At 47.3% G+C, this 15,228-nt stretch overlaps 1 protein-coding gene across 3 annotated transcripts in view; it reads right to left on the bottom strand.

The window, feature by feature from the left end:
- Positions 1–1,524: 1,524 nt before the first annotated feature.
- Positions 1,525–15,228, bottom strand: part of nrip1b (nuclear receptor interacting protein 1b) — a 42,553-nt gene continuing 28,849 nt past the window's right edge. Inside the window, exons 2-3 of one of the 3 annotated variants that reach the window (XM_042092045.1) lie at positions 7,161–7,836; positions 1,525–7,034 (exon numbers count right to left, since the gene is read on the bottom strand). In XM_042092045.1, the coding sequence (XP_041947979.1) occupies positions 3,867–7,034; positions 7,161–7,385 (3,393 nt within the window). In that variant the 5' untranslated portion in view covers positions 7,386–7,836 and the 3' untranslated portion in view covers positions 1,525–3,866. Of the gene's footprint in view, positions 7,837–15,228 lie in introns of all 3 variants that reach the window. The other 2 variants (XM_042092044.1, XM_042092043.1) reach the window with 2 other exon arrangements.

Below are 15,228 nucleotides of genomic sequence, written 5' to 3' on the forward strand. Positions count from 1 at the left end.
ATATTGCAATTTGCAATAATTTCCAACAAATTGTATTTTAATCTGCAGAGTGACAACGAAATCCTAAAATCAATTCCAATAATTTTGGTTAAAAAATAGAATAAACATGGATTGAATTGCATTCCATTTTGCCATGGTACTTCAGTCTCAAAATTCAAATGGCAATTCATTTTGCATTTCAATTTTCAATATTCAGTTTCATCATTTAACTGTCAATTCGTTTTGCAATTTAATATTTAAAGTGCAATGTAGGATTGCATTTTAAAAACATATTTGGCAAAACTGTCAATGCCAGCCTGAAAACATTTTGGATTATTTTGGGCAAAACATTTTGCCATCGTTTTGAGGCATTGGCAATTGCATAATGTAATGTCTTTTTGAATTGCATATTGCAGATTGCATTCTCATTTGAATAAAGCTACCCATATGCTTCCATAGAGTTACAGCAAAATAAAAGTTTTACGTGCTTAACTCATTAAACACATCTATCACGCCATGTCTGCTACTAACATAGATGACGAACACGTGTAAAACACTCACCGGAGAAAACTCATACAAGTAAGTAAACTCCTTGTCGGAATTTCGACCCTTTGCTGTTATTCCTTCCTTAGAAGTAGGTTTGGTGGGAAAACCCCTTTTAACTAGCTCTTCAAGGGAAAACATAACTAAAAGTAAGAAATTAGATATTAAACTAGAATAATGTAATCCTATTAGTAGGCTATTTTCGAGTGGGTTACATCTGCAATGCACCTTCAATATGTTGAGTAGCCTATATCAAATCTATAATGGTGTCATGACAGCCAATTGTTCAGGTTCATCACTTCACAAACCTAGAAGATAAATCAGGCCAAACACAGTTATATGTCAATTTTGCATTTCTTTCTTGGCTAATGTCACGTTGTCATGACAACGGTTTACATTTTCTTGGCTAATGTCAAGTTGTCATGACAGATACACCCTCAAATAATGTCATCTTGCCTAATGTCAAGTTGTTATAATGATGACACCCAAACAATGTCAACTTGACATTCCAAAAACCGAATGACACTTAATGACAACAGTCATAAACATCAATACTATGTCATTAATGTGCATGACATGTGTCATGACATTCTTATGACGGTTACATGTCACCCTTGTGTAGACCCCTTCAAATAAAGTGTTACCAAAGAGTTTAATAAAATAATAACATTTCATATTACTCTTCTATATGATAAAATAATTTAATAAAATAATATCTCATATTACTCTTCTTTGGACCCGCCTCTCTACCTGTGTGTGTCTTTCTGTTTATGTAACTCTACCTGTGTGTGTTTTGCTGTTTATGTAACTCTACCTGTGTGTTTGTTTTTTATATTTGTTTGTATCTATGAGAAAATGGTAAATCATCTTTGAGTGTCTTGAAAAGCGCTATATAAATTAAAGGTATTATTATTATTATTATTTGTAATGATAAGTGAGCAGTTGGAATTGTAGTTAAAACAGTAAACAGTCCAATAAGACACAGAACAAACAAATGGTTTGTATCCATTTTATTTCTTTATTTAGGTTGTCAGTGCAAATAAACACCCAAAATGACATTAAAAAAAAAGAAACAGTATTTCTGGTTGTCTCATTGAAATTGAAATGTTATTTGCAAACTAAAAAAAGTCTTTAATGCACAGTGCAGGCCACCATAATTCAGACTGAATAGTGGCTCGTTTGAAACAAATGTTAAAGTAACAGAGCTCCACTTTGAAACACACACACACATGTACGTGCACACACGTGCACACACACGCACTCTCTCTTTCTCTCTCTCACACACAAACACATATAATGATAAAGTCACATAGTCATTTGAAAGTCAATGATTGTATCAAACAGACCGTAGCTGTTTGAAATAACAACCTGCCCAGGATAAAACATTTATTTGATTTCAAGACCCAGCAGTACCCCATCCCAGTGTTGATACACAGATCCCTTCCATGCAGAAACATGCAGTAGGCAGCAGTGTATAGCAATTGGACTTATCACCACAGGTTGCAGAATAAAGATTTTCATCAGCTAACAATATAGAGACACATGCAAAAAACAGCCATCCTCCACCATGATATGTACATATTGAACAAAAAACAGCCATTCTCCACCAAGATATGTACATATTGAACAAAAAACAGCCATTCTCCACCATGATATGTACATATTGAACAAAAAACAGCCATTCTCCACCATGATATGTACATATTGAACAGAATACGTTTCCTGTACATCATAGGGCATTTAAAAACTAGGGCAATATATTTTTTTTTTTTTACTTTTGAACCATACAAAATAATTGTCTTTCATAATGAAACTATTTACAGAATATTTGTTAAAACATGTTCAATGGTTTAAAGACATATGGAGTTGTATGTACCTTTTTTTCTGTACATTTCAAAAGATCACCTTAAGACTGCATGAACATACCTGGATGGGTTTAATGTGCACAAACTCGTATACAGTATACATACATGCACACAGGGACTCACACGCCAACAAACACCACATGCACACAACCACACACACACACACACACACACACACACACACACGCATGCACACACGCACAGAGACACACAACGAACCAACCAATGAACCAACAAATTGACCAAAAATGATTGACTTAATACCTTAAGAAAGCTTACAGCAGGTATGCCATAACAGTAGCAGAGCCCAAGGTCACCATCATTCAAGGACAAATGACATTTAACTTGAGGCGTTTGATGGGCCGAGGGAACTCAGCTGATGCGTAATGCCAAACCTGGCCCTCTGAAGTTACGCTATCTGAGTGAGTGTGTACAGTATACAAAAGCTCAACGCATTCAAGCTGCTTCATATTTTAAACAAAGTACAAAACAACTACTGTTTCTTTTTCCTTCTTTTAAAAAAAAACTGCTCAAGAACTCCATACGTCTTTGATGTATTCATGATACAGAAATGGTTGAAACTGACCTCCTCCACACAGTTACTCTGCAATTGCAGGTCAAACTGTCATCACATGCAAACATGGAGTCCTCTACTGAATAATTTGTTGGAAAATAGGAGTCATGTGGGGATCTTCAAAGGTGTTGGAAATAAATAAATACTTGAATTGATAAAACTGAGATCACGGGCCTGATTCTGTATAAAACAATGTAAATATATTGTTATTGTTAAATATAATGTAAATATATTGTTATCTTTTCTGCCCTGGGGATGAATGACACTAATGCCTCACATGTTTGTTTGTTTGTTTGTTTGTTGTGTTGTGCTTCACATTGCAATATTGTTTAGATTTCCCTTACTTGTAAAAAGGTGGAATGCCCTGATTGGGATCTAAACCAATAAGAAAGTGGATGTTATAGAAATAGTTTAGTTCAGAAAAAGTTTCGTTTTTCATGTCAAATATTTTTGCCCTTTTCCATAGTTCACAGAATATGAGGAAGAGAAATGAAATGCAACAAGAAAATATTTCAGGATACACAATTGAGGTCACCGGCTCAACTAATAATAATAACAATAACAAATATAATTTGGTACCTACTCATTTAGACGATCATGAAATTAACTAATAATAATAACAGTAACAAATATAATTTGGTACCTCCCCATTTAGACGATCATAAAATTGCAAAATCTATAACAATGAGATACAAAATATTCGTTTTGAATTGAAAAGGTTTGGATTTGGCTGTATTGGTCATATAATGAAACTTTGGATCCAGTAAATCAAAAGAAGAACAGAGAGGGAGAGAAACAAAGAGAAAAAGAAACTAGGAGTGAACTAATAGAGCAGTGACCCTCTCATGTGCCCCGTGTCCGGGGTCCAGCTCTTCAGCGGGTTTGCAAGCGCGTGGATCTGACTGCTACTGCAGAGAGCTCAGTCTGTGGTCGTACTGGCTGGGGTCCTCATCTGTTGCTGGCTCCTCTTTGATGTTAATCTCACAGTGCGCCATCACCTGCCCCTGATCCCCGCTCGCCCTCCTCACCTGCCCTTTGCCCCGCTGGAGCATGTAGTAGAGGATGGGGTTAGCTCTGGTCAGTCGAGGAGAGTCGGGGCCGGAGCCACAACCCTCCTCCCGCCCCTCCGCCTGCCTTTCCCCAGCTGGGCTCTGGCACTCCTGCTTCACAGACCCAGGGCTTCTTGTTGTTGTTGTTGTTCTTGTTAATGTTGTTGTTGTCTGGGCGGCAGCATTGTTCCTCGGCGACTCGTGAAAGCCGTTGCTGCCGTTCGTCGGCCAGTGGGCAGCGCTGCCGGCGGACCTGGGGCTCGGAGATGCACGCTGCCATGGCAACTGAGAGAGTTTGTGGTTGAAGTGTAGCTGGTGTGGAGGGAGGCTCCCGTTGACCTTGGTGTGCGTTTCACTGGGGCTGGACAGCCCACTGCCCTGAGACAAGCCCTTCAGACAGTTGTCTGACAGCAAGAGCTGTTTGAGCACGTTGAAGCCCTGGTGGTCTCGTGGAAGCACCTTGCTGACGGGACTCCTCGCTGGGGATTCCTCCTGCTCTGGACTCAGCAGCAGCTTGCCACCGAGTCCCACGTAGGAGTCCACCGGGCCCGAGCTGAGCTCGCTGGTCAGCTGCTCCGCCAATTCCATACAGAGTCTCCTTCTCTTAGGGCTGGGGCCCCCACGATGATCCTGCTGTTCCTGCTTCAGTGCTCTGGGGTCGTAGTCCGCGGGCGTACCAGGGTTGTAGGTGCTGGTCAGCGCTCTGGGGTCATAGTCCGAGGGCGCGCCAGGGTTGTAGGTGCTGGTCTGCTGTTTCAAGAGCTGACTGAGGAGGCCGTATTTAGAGACAATATCGTCGGGACACGGCTCAGATTTAAAGTCGCCCTGATGCTCAAAGAGGGGCCTGTGTCTCTCGTGGCGTCCATGGGCCCAGTGTTGGAGCCCAGTGTCACTATGGAAGGGGTTTGGAAACGGGCTATCTTCTTTGGGCTCTGTTTTGATCTTGATATCCATCGAGGGCCCGTGCAAGCCGTCACGGACATCGGGGGAGCGAAAGCTCGGCTGGTCCTCTGTGCTTCTCCTGCCGCTGGGTTGCTCCGCGTGAGACGCCGAGCCCAACAACAGCTGCAGCACCGTCCGCCTCTCGAGCAGACTCTCGATCTGTGACGCTGCTGGCGATGCAGGCGACTCTCGTCTGTGCGGCGTGAAACTGCAGCGCGGAGGCGGCTCTACTACCGGACTGCCGTTCCTCTGTGCCGGAGGAGGGCTCAGACACTCCAGTAAAGCAGAGGGCTTACTGGGCACCAGGCTAGGACTTGGACGCTTGGTGGGCACCAGGCTAGGACTCGGAAGCTTGGTGGGCCTCCGGATCAGTGGTGGTGGAGAGGGGGAGCTGTTTGTTAGACCACACTGTGCCAAGTTCTGCAGCAGTTTACTGGCGCTGAAACCGGTGGCCTTTTCACTGGAGCTGTTATTGGCTTTACACAGATCCAGAGGACTGGACTGGACTTGGGGGGAGGAGAAAGCGTACGGAGACTGACTGCCACTTGCGTCTTCGTTCAGGGAGGATCTGGTCATGGCGCGACCAACACCAATGCGGCAGTCAGCAGGGCTTTGTCTGAGGCTCTCCTCATACGTGCTGCCAATCAGTTTAAGTGGGTCTGTGGGCAGGATGTTGAGGGTTTTGTTTACCTTCTCGTTGTTTTGGCGGCCCAACAGTAACTGCATGAGAGTGACCTTATGATGGGATTGGGTGTCTGGGCTGACATCCCGTTCCCCGGCCGCAGAGACCTTTGGTCCCGGAGTGTCTGGCTTCCACCTGTTTAACAGAGTCTCTGTGAGCTTATCCAGCGGGCAAGAGGGCGAGGAGGAGGAGGAGGAGGTGCAGGGGGGGGCTGGTTCGTGGCTGGGCGCTCTGGTGTGCATGGACAGGTCGATGGGAGAGCAGCTGGAGTAGTAGCTCTCCACATCGCTGCTGGATTTGGTCGGGCTGCGGTACTGGTCCGATTGAATCCGGTGGTCCAGCAGGAGAGAGGGCGTCCGGCTGGGCGGGATGCGCTCCTCCTCACGCTCCTCCTGCTGCTCCTCCAGGTGCCCGCTCCTGGTGAGCTGCTTGTGGGAGTTGTGGTTGTTGAGAAGGAGCAGCAGGAGGCTGCTGCAGTTCTGTGGGGGTCTGGAGCTGCTCCTGTCCCTCTGGGGCTGTGAGCTGGCGTGAGGTGAGACCACACTGCTGTTGCTGCTGCTGCTGCTGAGTGCCAAGCTTGGAGCAGGGCTGCCCTTAGTTGAGCTTGCCGACGCAAGGGGAGAGGTTCTGCTCTGGCTGTTCATAGAGCTCTCAGCCTCCGAGACCATCCGGGTCTCTCCAATGCTCGCCGGCTTCCTGTCCTGTGAGGATTTCTGCGAGGCGATGGCTGCCAGTCTCTCGCTGGCCGACTGTCCTGCCAGTTGTGCTTTGAGGACCTGCTCCCTGGAGTACTGCTTCAGGTGGGCCTCGCTGGAAAGGAGCAGAGCCAGCTGGCTGCAGGCCATGCTGGGTCGCGGCGAGGGGGCGGGGCTCGATCGCGTTTTCACCAGGTTCGCCACGGCCTTCAGTCGCTCGGCGCAGGACACGGCAGAGTTGGAAGGGCTGAGCTGTGCCGCGGCACTCACGTTGGAGCGGGGCGACTCTGAGAGGCGCTCCTGGCTGGCTCGCCGGCTGTCATAACTCTCGTGGCTTTGGCTCTTACTCTTCCTCACCAGGCCCTTGAGGCGGTTGGAGGCCGTGCCGTAGGCTTCAAAGGCATCGTGCCGCGATGCGTCCGGGGACTTGCCACCACCGTTCTGTGCTTCCGGCTGCTGGGCCATGGCCACGCCCTGCAGCCTAGAGCTGAAGGTGGTCAGGAGGGAGGCGAGCAGCGTGCTCTCCCCCAGTGGAGGCCCATCCTGCCCAGACCTTTGCTGCTGCTGTCCCCCTCCCAGATGCCCGTTCAGGCTTGCCGATGATGGGGCCTTCCTCCAGTTGTCCTCTGCCTCCTGCCAGGCCCCTGACCGTAGGAGCCTGGCCTTCTTGAGATGCTGACTGGCTCCTCCTCCTGGGGGGCTGGCCTTCTTGAGATGCTGACTGGCTCCTCCTCCTGGGGGGCTGGCCTTCTTGAGATGCTGACTGGCTCCTCCTCCTGGGGGGCTGGCCTTCTTGAGATGCTGACTGGCTCCTCCTCCTGGGGGGCTGGCCTTCTCTCTCACCGCAGGGCCGTGATTGGCCAGCGTCGGGCCTTGAGCTGCCGCCGCCGCTACGTGGTTCCGTCGTTCCTCATCGCCGTTGCGGTCAGCGTCCGATCTCCTGGTTGCCGTGGCGCCGGGCCCAGTGGCCACAGGATGCATTAGTAATCCTTCCAGATAGGTCAGAACGGCTGAATCCTGGTGTGTCTCAGGGCCAGCGTCCTCCCCATGAGTCATGTTCAACAGCAGCAGCGCCCCCCTGTGGTGTGATGATGATTCGTGACTACCAGGAAAGGAGTGGCCTCGGGAGTGACCCGAGTGGCCCTGGGAGTGGCGATGACATTAACCTCTGCACATGAAGCCAGCTGAGCTCACTGGGTCGGCCGTCGACAGCTGCTCAGCTTCTTTTTTTTTTCTTCTCTCCTGCTCAGATGCTTTTCAGATCACTAGCGCCCAGCGTGGCAAAGGCCGTGGTGTAGGTCAGCCAGGCAGGAGGGGGGCAGGCCGTGGTGTAGGTCAGCAGGCCGCCCCTGTGTGGGGAGCAGACGCTGGCAGGGGCTTTAGAACAGATTTAGAACTGGACCCTGCCATGCCAAGGATGCCGCTGTGCCCTCGGGGGCGGGGGGGGGGGGGGGGTCTGGGGTCGCCCTGCGTCGTCTTTTTGCCCCGCTGATCTCACACACAGCCGCTGTTGGGTAGAGAGGGAAACATGGCATGAGTGTGTTGGCACGGAGGCTCAGACATAACATCCATTTCAACACATTGGCTGTGCCCTGACGAGTGAGAAGTTCATTTGGACTAAGACACACACACACACACACACACACACACACACACACACACACACACACACACATACAGGCCTGTCATGGAACTATGTTGTCTTTCAGTAGCATAGTCAGCATCAGTCATATTTATACTAATATTGATGCGTTCCCCTAAGGTGCACCTGTCTAGTGTTTCATCAACAGACCAATGAATAATGGGGGAACATAAATTGACTGATATTTTTCACATAACCCCCCAACTTAATCCATTGACAGTCGTACAGCAGAATGCAAATGAACGTCTACCCCAAGCCCCTCGGGTGTGAGAAGCGTTTGAGTACCGAAAAGCTAATTCCACACGCAGACTATCATTTCTGAGGATTATATCTGCTTGTAGACCAACTGGGACTGGCAGATCATTCAGGTCTGAGTTGGGTTCAAATGATCTCTAGAGATACACACACATTCGGTGTTGCCTTAATCCCACACATGTCGTTTGATCATCCTTTTCAACTCGCATCACTATAAAATCTCATAAAACCAGACAACAATCAGCTGCTCCCGATGCATTTCTATGGAGCCGTAAGTTGAAGCTGTCAGAGTGTGTCTGCCTGCGCAGAGCTACTCAACTGCCATTGGCTCATCTTCGCTTGATGGGTGGGGCTTGCGATAGGTCAATTAGAGTATAAGTCAGAATTGGAATTAGAATCACAAGAAAGTCCTGCAGAGACCAGTCTTGGTCAGAGTTACTGGTTAAGTGTTGCAGGGAGACACACACACACACACACACACACACACACACACACACACACACACACACACACACACACACACAGAGACCAGTTTTGGTCAGAGTTCCTGGTGAAGTGTTGCAGGGAGACACACACACACACACACAGACCAGTCTTGGTCAGAGTTCCTGGTGAAGTGTTGCAGGGAGACACACACACACACACACACACACACACACACACACAGACCAGTCTTGGTCAGAGTTCCTGGTGAAGTGTTGCAGGGACACACACACACACACACACACACACACACACACAGAGACCAGTCTTGGTTAGTGTTCCTGGTGAAGTGTTGCAGGGAGACGGGGGCCGGCCGAGGGCCTGTGTGTGTGTGTGTGTGTGTGTGTGTGTGTGTGGGCAATCTGCACCTGTCACACTGAGGCAGGGGTTGTGCAGGGCACGGGCAGCAGTGCTAGCCTTGTCAGATAACGTGACACCACCATGGGCTACAGACACACACACACACACGTACACACACACACACACACACACACAGACACACACTCACACACACACACACACACACACGTACAGTACACACACACACACACACACAGAGCTGCTGGCAGCCAGAGCCAGATGCAGCTCCTGGTGTGTGAAGACCCTTAGTACACACATAGAGTAATACACAAACACACACATCATCTCACATCTAGGTTCTCACACACACACAAACATACTAACATCGAGACGCACATACACACATGAACACAAGGACACACAAACACAGATGCGCTTTCACACCCGCCCACACACACACAAACATACTAACATCGAGACGCACATACACACATGAACACAAGGACACACAAACACACATGCGCTTTCACACCCGCCCACACACACACACTCAACTCTGTCAGCACTGGCCAAACAGCAGAGCATAGCCACAGTCTCAGGCTGCGTGTATCTCAGTGTTTTCCACATTGACTTATTTGTGGCGGCCCACCACAATATAAACATTGACCACCACACAATGATTTTCCTGGTTGTACTAAATTGTGCTTAATTCTGGTTAGCATCATAGCCATGCTGCACTAATTTGTTAAAAACTGTTGCATTCAAGTTAATTCTGCCAACATGCCACCACAAATAGAATTCAATTATGTGGGAAACACTGTATCTCCACACAAAGGTTCATTAATACATGCAGTACACTGCACTAGACCCCCCCCCCCCCCCCCCCCCCCCCCCCCCCCATACACTGCACTGCACTAGAGGTGTTTCATGTGTGTGTGTGTGAGTGTGTGTGTTTCATTACGGGGAGAGGAAGTGTTTCATGTGTGTGTGTGTGAGTGTGTGTGTTTCATTACGGGGAGAGAAGTGTTTCATGTGTGTGTGTGTGAGTGTGTGTGTTTCATTACAGGGAGAGGAGGTGTTTCATGTGTGTGTGTGTGTGTGTGAGTGTGTGTGTTTCATTACGGGGAGAGGAGGTGTTTCATGTGTGTGTGTGTGAGTGTGTGTGTTTCATTACGGGGAGAGGAGGTGTTTCATGTGTGTGTGTGTTGTGTGTGAGTGTGTGTGAGTGTGTGTGTTTCATTACGGGGAGAGGAGGTGTTTCATGTGTGTGTGTGTGTGTGAGTGTGTGTGTTTCATTAAGGGGAGAGGAGGTGTTTTGTGTGTGTGTGTGTGTGTGTGTGTGTGTGTGAGTGTGTGTTTCATTAAGGGGAGAGGAGGTGTTTTGTGTGTGTGTGTGTGTGTGTGTTTGCGTGTGTTTCATTACTGGGAAAGGAGGAGGTGTTTCATTGATCATCTGTCTGTGTATCATCAGGGTTGTTTATCAGGCGAGATGTGATTAGTGGGCTGTTTTGCCACCTCCTGTCACACAGCCACACTTCCCAAAATACAAACGACCTGAGTCTAAAGCCCCTCCCTGTTCTAAAGCCCCTCCCTGGCGTCGTGTCACTAGGGCTTATTTGACGTCACACCACCAGCGTGCCTGACATGAGCAAAGGCTCCTTAATGACCCAACGCAGGCTGGGCATGACGGGCTCCTTAATGACCCAAAGCAGGTTGGGCATGACGGGCTCAACAACAAAATCCAATTGGTTGGAACATTGACTGACAATCAGTTTGTTCAGTTAGAATCCCAGAAAATGGTAAAACAAATAAAAATATAATGACACAACATACCACCCCAACCAAACCTTATAGATTATGTAAGTTATATATAAGTTGTCAAGCTTAATCAGACAGATTAATTGTCCCATTACAGCTTATGCAAAATGACGTACACCCATTTGAATGAGGACAAAAGTGACGACAAGCCCATAACTGGGCAACTCTGTTTGCAAACTTCCCCCAGTTTCACTCCAGTTATTCCTACATGAGATGACATTTTCACTGGGAATTTATTTTCCCCATGCACATGAACACATCATAGGTTTCCTTTACGTCTAGTAGCCTATGCTGATTGCTGTGTGCATGGGATTGACGTATGTGCAGAGTAGAAATTTGACTGAAATTGCATTAAATCAGGTTGTTTTAACTAATATTATGCTAAACACACTGACGAAGGCCATCAGGCCGAAACGTTTGTCAATTAACCCCTGTGCTAAAATGGATTAAAAGCAAGAAAAGATTTTTGGAGTGCGACCATTTGTTATTTTCTATGAGTTCCCTGGATTACGCACCCACAAAGAAACAAGAGAATAATCGGGAGAGCGCGGTGTTGGCCAAGAAAAGAACTAATATTATGCTGCAAGATGGGGTTTTGTCCACTACATTTAAGTTTCCCTGTTATAGACTAACTTGCCATATAAAAAATTCCCAGTTTACTCCCATTAATTCCCGTTTATTTCCGTATATTCCCGTTAATTCCCATGGAAAGTTTCCAACTTTGAAAATTACCGAAATTTTGCAACCCTACCAGTATCACAAACATCTTGGCATATAATTACCACTATGAACATATTGGTATATCATTACCACCATGAACATATGGGCATATTATTACCACTACTATAATTGCATATCATTACCACTACTATGAACATCTTGGCATATCATTACCACCACTATGAACATCTTGGCATATCATTACCACTATGAACATCTTGGCATATCATTACCACCACTATGAACATCTTGGCATATCATTACCACTATGAACATCTTGGCATATCATTACCACCACTATGAACATCTTGGCATATCATTACCACTATGAACATCTTGGCATATCATTACCACCACTATGAACATCTTGGCATATCATTACCACTATGAACATCTTGGCATATCATTACCACCACTATGAACATCTTGGCATATCATTACCACTACTATAAACATCTTGGCATATCATTACCACCACTATGAACATCTTGGCATATCATTACCACTACTATAAACATCTTGGCATATCATTACCACCACTATGAACATCTTGGCATATCATTACCACTACTATAAACATCTTGGCATATCATTACAGCTACTATGAACTGTAAAGAAGGGCCCTTATTCAGCCTGGTGACCCTTTGTGTTGAAACACCACCAGCACCTCCACACCACCACCAGCACCTCCACCACCAGCACCTCCACCACCACCACCAGCACCTCCACCACCACCACCAGCAGCACCTCCACCACCACCACCAGCAACTCCACCACCACCACCACCAGACCACCACCAGCACCGGCACCAGCACCACCAGGCAAGCGGTCAGGCACCAGGGCCAGTGGGGAGAACTGACTCAGCTGTGCAGGGCAGCATGCTGTTCAACAGACCCCTTGAGTATGCAGGCCACAGTGCCGAAGTGAGCTTCAATGAGACCTGTCATGTAAGGACAGGGGAACATGCTTGTAAGACACATACACACACACACACACACACACACACCCTCGGAGTCATATACACTCGTACACACCCTCCGTGTGCATATTGAAAATGACCTCACACATCTGTAAATCTGTCCTCGTGCAATAGTCCCCAAGCAACGACCCCTGCTGGACATGAAAGAGGGAGAGAGAGAGAGAGAGAGAGAGAGAGAGAGGAGAGAGAGAGAGAGAGAGAGAGAGAGAGAGAGAGAGAGCACCCCTCCTGAGCTACTGGGCCTGAGTAATTATCCATTATCTTTGACAATGTCAAGCAATAACAGCCAACAGCATTTTAAGTGATTTTGGGGCCAGTGGCGAAAAGCACGGCGAGGACACAGAAAGCTTCATCATCCGCGGGAGTCTGTTCTCTCTGTCTCTCACACACACACTCACACACACATATACACACACACACACAAAGCAACAACAAGAAGGTCACAACATTATCAGAGCCTCAGAGGCAATTTCCAGGCACAAGTCACAAGAAAATGGACTGTGCAGACCGCGACACACACACACACACACCACACACACACACACACACACACACACACACCAGACCCCATGCTAATGTCAGAGATTTCATATCCAAAGCCAATCTACCATCGTTCACATGCCGAGTACAAGATTAATTGCAACCCCCCCCCCCCCCACGCCAAGAAGGACTAATAAATGGCTTCTATTGTCAGGGATTGTAATCCATTTAAGGCTTTTAAAATGCACTAGAGGAAGAAGCAGAGCCGGGGGAGGGGTGTTTAAAGTCAAGGTCACTCGCTTTCGTCTGGGCAGGCGGGCGGGCAAGCAGGCGGGCGGGCAAGCGCCTTCGTGCAACAGCTGGTGTTCGTGTGAAGCCCTTCGTGTTAATATAAAGTGACAATCTAGCCCTTGCTGTGTATATCACTAATATCTGACACCAGCCTGGCATGTGCCTCGTCTGAGCGTTAAAGGTAAGTCAAGGTTAAAGGAAATTTACGGTGGGGGTGAGGGGAGGTGGGGGGGGGGGTGGAGGCAACGACACACCATTATTCTACACTATCTGGAGCTGTGGCGTGGCGTGTGTGCACAACGCCATGGTAACATTGTGTTGATATGCAGCACGCCATGTTCAAAACTCAATATGTTCTGATGAAATGAGAAATTGGCGAATACCTTGAGCTTAGTGACCAGAGCCTTCCCACGTTTAGAGATTTCAAACATGTCACACTATGAACAGAAAGGACAAACTGGACACGGAGGGACCATACGGAGACTGGAGCTCGGCCGACTGAACAGAGAAATATGGAGAGATTCAATTCCTCAACCAAACCAAGCCAGCGTGCTAAATTATGCACATATAGCCTACCTGGCACACACACACACACACACACACAGAGCCAGTAGCGTGCTCATTATTTCTAATTACAGTATCAAGCACAACCAGAACACACAGTGACCTACATTGCCACAGTCAATTCCCATGAAGCCTCATTTCTTACGTAAAGCGCAGCAGTGTTCAAATAACACATTTGATTACACTACAGCAGTGTTCAAATAACACTACACTTGATTACACTACAGCAGTGTTCAAATAACACTAGACTTGATTACACTACAGCGTCATGCCATGTTTCTACACCGATGACAGTTACCAAACTCCTGGGTAGAAATATCCCCACTAGTGATGATGTTCTACTAGTCTTAATGATGTTCTACTAGTCTTACAGTACCACTAGTGATGATGTTCTACTAGTCTTACAGTACCACTAGTGATGATGTTCTACTAGTCTTAATGATACAAGTATCATTAAGTACAAGTATAACTACAAGTATCTGGGTCTCCACCTGGACAATAAACTGGACTGGTCAGCCAACACTGACGCACTCTACAAGAAAGGGCAGAGCAGGCTGTACTTCCTGAGGAGGCTGCGGTCCTTCAATGTGTGCAGTAAGCTCCTCAGGATGTTCTACCAGTCTGTTGTTGCCAGCGTCCTCTTCTATGCAGTAGTATGTTGGGGAGGGAAGCACAAGGAAGAAGGATGTGGGGCGAATTGACAGGCTAGTAAGGAAAGCTGGCTCTGTAGTGGGAGCTGAACTGGAGCGCATCACTTCACTATCTGACAAAAGGACCCTGAACAAACTGATCAACATCTTGGACAATGAGTGTCACCCACTCCACAAGCACTATTGTTAAGCAGAAGAGCCTGATCAGCTGGAGACTTCGCTCACTGCCTTGCACAACTGACAGACTGAGAAAGTCATTTGTCCCCAGGGCCATTGAACTGTTCAATGCCTCACTTAAGGGAAGAGGAGAGATAGACTTCTCTGCATAGTCTGTCTGCCTCTTCACCCCCTCCATGTTTGGTACTGTCTGTCCACTAGCCACTTGTACCACTGTCTTTATGCCTCACTGTTTGTGTGCTATATTAGCACATCAGCACATATGCATAACCCCCCCCCCCCCCCCCTCCATGCCACAGCTGAACTGTGGCCACACTTTTCTTAAATAGTTAAATATATAGATATATAGACTTTACTTTACTTTATTTCTGCATTGTTGCACTGTTGACTTTGCGCTATCACCATGACCACTATCACCATTGCACTACCACCATGACACTCATTCACACAGAGCACCTTAGAGCACCTTACCATACCTTACTATGCACAGAGAATCACAGGCTCAGTCCCTGCCTCAGTCATTGCAAGCGCCTCTGATTT

This window comes from Alosa sapidissima, chromosome 5, assembly GCF_018492685.1.
Source record: "Alosa sapidissima isolate fAloSap1 chromosome 5, fAloSap1.pri, whole genome shotgun sequence".
Classification (NCBI taxonomy): Eukaryota; Metazoa; Chordata; class Actinopteri; order Clupeiformes; family Clupeidae; genus Alosa; species Alosa sapidissima.